This window comes from Elephantulus edwardii, unplaced genomic scaffold, assembly GCF_000299155.1.
Source record: "Elephantulus edwardii isolate Elephantulus edwardi_28Jun2011 unplaced genomic scaffold, EleEdw1.0 scaffold00042, whole genome shotgun sequence".
Lineage (NCBI taxonomy): Eukaryota > Metazoa > Chordata > Mammalia > Macroscelidea > Macroscelididae > Elephantulus > Elephantulus edwardii.
In genome coordinates, this window is record NW_006399792.1 from 18,199,467 (window position 1) to 18,204,541 (window position 5,075).

The 5,075-nt window shown below is 35.2% G+C and overlaps 1 protein-coding gene across 1 annotated transcript in view; it reads left to right on the forward strand.

Moving 5' to 3' along the window:
* CNOT6L (CCR4-NOT transcription complex, subunit 6-like) overlaps window positions 1–5,075 on the forward strand; it is an 86,448-nt gene that overhangs the window by 28,296 nt on the left and 53,077 nt on the right. Inside the window, exon 4 of the mRNA XM_006885296.1 lies at window positions 2,161–2,250. Within this exon, the coding sequence (XP_006885358.1) occupies window positions 2,161–2,250 (90 nt within the window). The remainder of the gene's footprint in view (window positions 1–2,160; window positions 2,251–5,075) is intronic.

Sequence of the window (5,075 nt, forward strand, 5' to 3'; positions counted from 1 at the left end):
GGGAAGACACTCTGTAAGGTGGATTGATTCAGTGACTGGGGTAATCGGGATGGGTGTGTCAGAGGCAATGAGATTGGCACAGAATAGAGCATGGTTTAGGGCTGTTGTACATAGGGTCGCTATGAGTCGCAAATGACTCGACGGCACATAACAACAACAACAACAACAACAAAAACAACTGTTATTCAGTCAATTCTGACTTAGGTTGTTGTTGTTGTGTACCATCAAGTCAGAATTGACCCATAGGTGACCCTCTAGCAGGTTTTCATAGGCAGTTAATGCAGGGGAAGAGATTGCCCACCCTTCTCTAGTAGAGTAGTTGGTGGACTTTGAACTGTGTACCTTTGAATTGGAGCATAGCTTCTTGCCATTAGGCCACCAGAGCTCCCTATATGTGATTTGGAAGGCTGTAAATCACAGTGGGCAACTGGGAACAGACTACCTTTCTCCATTAGAGCTACTAGTGGATTTAAACTGTCAGAGATGCGTAAATTCTCTTTTGAAAGTTTGCAGCTTTTTTGTCTTCAAATAATGCTTTTCACTTACTACCTGTTAGGTCTCTTTCTAGAACTCCAGTTTAATATCTAAAGCCTTCATTTGCTTAACTTTCTAATTTTTTAGTATTTTATACTTCCTTTCTTCTTATTGTATACCGTTAATCGAATCTGACTGGCACAGGAGGAGATTGCCCCTCCTTCTCTAGCAGAGCATCTGGTGGATTTGGAAGTATCTTATACTTTTTGGTTCTTGACTCTTCGTGATGAAACACTTAAATGTTTTAAGTATCCATCTTGATAAATTTTGACAAAGGTAATTATCTTTGTGGAGAGTTCTGGTGATAGAGACTGTAGGGAATTGTGCTGGACCCAGAAGCCACACCTCTAGTGGTTTGAATCCACCAGTGGCTCTGGTGGAAGAAGATAGGAAATCTCCCAACTCACTAGTAAAGATATCTATATGTATATCTATATCTAGATGTATATGTATATCTATAGCTTATCTATCTATCTATCTATCTATCTATCTATCTATCTATCTATCTATCTATCTATCTATATCTATCTATCTATCTAATCTCGAGAGTTTTGTCACCCTAAATGAACACTCATGGCATAGTGCCTATGTAATCAGGCTGTTGATGGAAAGGTTGGCAGTTCTATGCCAGCTTTGCTCCATACGAGAAAGACAGTCTCTTTGTAAAACTTTATAGCCTCCGAAACCTGATGTGGAGGGGTTGCTATCTTTTAACCAGCTCTGTGGCAATGTGTGAATTACCTCAAGGATGTTTCCTTTGTCCAATTTCTAGTCAGTTTGAAGATGTCATCCAGATACTAAAAATAGTTCTTTTTGCACTCTGCCAGCACAGATATGTGAAACATAATTTATGTGCATCCAAACACTTATTGGTTGTTTTTTAATTTTAACCATTTTGGTGTTTGTCTGTTGCATTGTTAGTTTTGTTCTAGCAATTAGAATCTTCATTTCTGCTAGTTTATTTTTTTTTTTACCAAATCTTTTTGAAAGTCTGCAATGCATTATTTCTTAAGGAAGTAAGAACATGGTTTACTTTAATTATTTAGTCTTGATATTTAAGAAATACATAGCTTTAGTGCTCATATGTTCCTGACTATGGATAAAACCATATTCTTATTTTTCCCATATATTTCACAAGTTCATAGCATTTGTATTCCAAGAGAATAACTTCTTCATAAGATCTCATTTATTATTTTTCAGATAATGTTATTTGCCTTTCAGTTAGAATTCTGTGTCTTTAATCTCAAATGTAAAATCTGTAGAGTTGTCTTAAGGTCGGAAAAAAACATAGCTTTTTTGAATCCATTACAACTTACAGCAACTCCACAGGACTCCATAGGCCATAGTAGAATTGCCTCATAGAATTACCGAGGCTTTAAATCTTTAGGGAAGCAGATTGCCTTAACCTTTTCTTACAGAATGGCAGATGAACTGAAATTGCGAACTTGACTGTAGATCATGATTGATAATACTATGTTTAAATTCAAGAAACATATATAACTCTAAAAGGGTTTTATTTGGACAGTCTTTACAAAGAAAGTATTTATTTAAATTAGTATGATTTCTTTACCTATGTAATGGATTAAATAACGTAAATTTATCAAGTTGATTTGTCTTTTGTTTTAGGCAATCCTTTATCACAGGATATTCTCAATTTATACCAGGACCCAGATGGAACCCGAAAGCTACTGAACTTCATGCTTGACAATCTTGCAGGTAACTATTAATGACAAAACAAAAACGCTATCTGAAGTAGTACATTTGCTTAAGAGCCTCTGAACATTTATGTAATTGCTTTTATATTGAAGTTCCCATGGGAGATTCTTTTTTTATATATAGAATTATTCTATTTACTAAACAATATTTTGGAATTTCTGTTTGGTTTATTCTTCCTATTGAAGTAAAATGTTAGTATTTTTGCTCTTATTTTACATATTCAAGCTCTGGGATTCAGAGACTGATTTATCCTAGTTATACAGCCAAATTACCAAATCTGTGAATTTAGGATTATATTGCTCTAAACAGAAAGAGTTATTGAAAATAAAAAAAATACAGCTAACATAATAATGTATTTCAGACTGGAGCCATTCCAGTATAGAAGATTCCTCTAGCTCTGTTTCAATATTCCTTATTTTAGAAAAGCATTAAGCCAAGAAAAATACTGGAATTTCATAATGTCTCCACTTTTATCATTATTTTGAGTGTATAAGAAAAAAAAATATGTCCCTCAGTGTTGCAAATAGTTAAACTCTGGACTTTAAGTCAAAAGTTAGTAGTTCAAATCTACTGTAACTGCCTCAGAAGTAAAGCCTGAACACTTGATGACAAACACTTTGGAGAAGTTTGTTCTTCTTTGTACATATGGTTTATCATCAGTCAGAATTGACTCAATGACAGCTGATAACAACAGAAACAATGTAGCATGTAAACAATAGCTTCCTTTTCTTCCTCCCTCCTATCTGTTCCTGTAAACCACTAATAAACGTTGGTATCCATGCATTGTTCTAAATATGCTGTATAAGTATGACAAAAAGGGTTTATCGTTTTATATCTTTATTTCTCTCAATGTAACATTGTCAGGATTTATCCATGTTGTAACATGTATCAGCACTTCATTTCTTTCTATAGTTGAATAATACTCCATTGTATGTATAAGCCACATTGATTTGTTTATTGATCTGTGGGTTCATTTAGGTGTTTCTTCTACCTTTTGGCTTTTGTGAATCATGGAGAAAAGAGCACGGATGTGCAAGTATCTATTTAACTGCCTGCTTTAAGTTCTTCTAGATCTGTACATAGGAGTCGAATTACTGGATCATACAGTTATTTTCTGTTTAACTGTTTCCACAACAGCTGTACCATTTCACAGTTCCAACAGTAATGGATGATTTTAGCATATCCTAGCCAACATTTGTGGTTTTGTTTCTTTGGTAATAGCCATCTTACTGAATGTGAGGGGAGTGCAGGTGATGTAGGGAATTGCACTGCCAACCTGAAGGTGATGCCTTATTGCAGTTTGAATCCACCATCAGCTGCACAGTAGAAAGATGGGCAATCTCCTGTTGTAGTGATATATGATCTACTGAAGGTCTACTTGAGAGTCATCTATGAGTTGGTTTCTACTCAAGAGTAGTGAGTGAGTGAGTGTAAAGTGGTATCTGATTGTGATTTTGACTTGAGTTTTTTCTAATAACTGATGGTTGCAGAAAAACAGCATGCTTGCAAAAGCAGAGGGTTAGCAAAGAATACTCACAGTGAAATGGATTGACATGACTGCAACAGTGGGTTTAAGCATAGAGGAGATTATGAGGATGGTGCAGAATTAGACAAGATTTCTGTTAATGACACTTGAAACAGTATAAAAAACAATAATAGATCCTTTTGTAAATAGAATTGTTTCCTTAATCTTACCCAGATTGGTCTTTATTCATGTGTAGAGATACAACTGATTTTGTTGTTTTTAGACTATGCAACTTTAAAGAATTCCTTTATTAACTCCAGCAGTTTTCTAGGGATCTCTAGTGGCCCCATATCTATAAGGAGTTGTACTGCTAACTCAAAAGGCTTTGCCTCTCTCACCATTCAATCTATCAACAGCTTCACTGGAGAAAGATAGGTAATCTCCCATTCAACTTATGTTGAATGTGAGAAACGTAGTAGAGGGTCAGTTAGAAGTTCTGACTCAACGTAAGTGATTATGAGTGAGCAATTTGGTTGAGGGAGTAATATTGGTTGGTTCTTTGGAATTTCCCTCCCTTTTAAAAAAAATTGTGATTTTAACAAAAGTTTACAGAAAAGTTGGATTTTCATTCATTCATTGTTGCACATTTTCCTCCCTCTCACTCCCGCTATTTCACTTTAAAAATAATTCATTCTTTGCCACATAATTTCCTCCCTACCCCCCTCAGTCTATTTTGCTATATACCTCTTATTCTGAACTGTTGTCAACAAATAATGCCTAATCTATATTATGCAGTATTTGCCCTTTTGTGACTGAGGTATTTCACTCAGCATTATGTCCTCTAGAGTCACCCATGTTGTGTAATATTTTGAGTTCCTTGTTTTTCACAGCTGTATATTATTCTATTGTGTGAATATACCATAGTTTTTCTATCCATTAGTTTGTTGATGGGCATTTGGGTTGCTTCCATCTCTGTTCTATTGCTAACACAGCAATAAACGTGTGCATATATCTGTTTGGGTGGCAACTCTGATTTCTTTAAGGTATATTCCTAGTAGTGGAATTGCTGGATAAAATGATATTTCTATTTCCAACTTTTTGAGAAAGCAACATAGCGTCTTCCATAGTGGTACTACTCCCATTAGTAGTAAATAAGGGTTCCAATCTCTCCACAACCTCCCTAGCATTTTTTAATTGCTGCTCTCTTGCCCTTTGCTATTATTGTTACTGTGGTGAGATGGTATCTCATAGTTGCTTTTATTTGCATCTCTTTGAGAGCTCAGGATTTTGAACATTTCTCCTTATGTTTGTTTTCCCATCTGAATATCTTTTTTTTGTGAAGTGTCTATTCATATTGTAG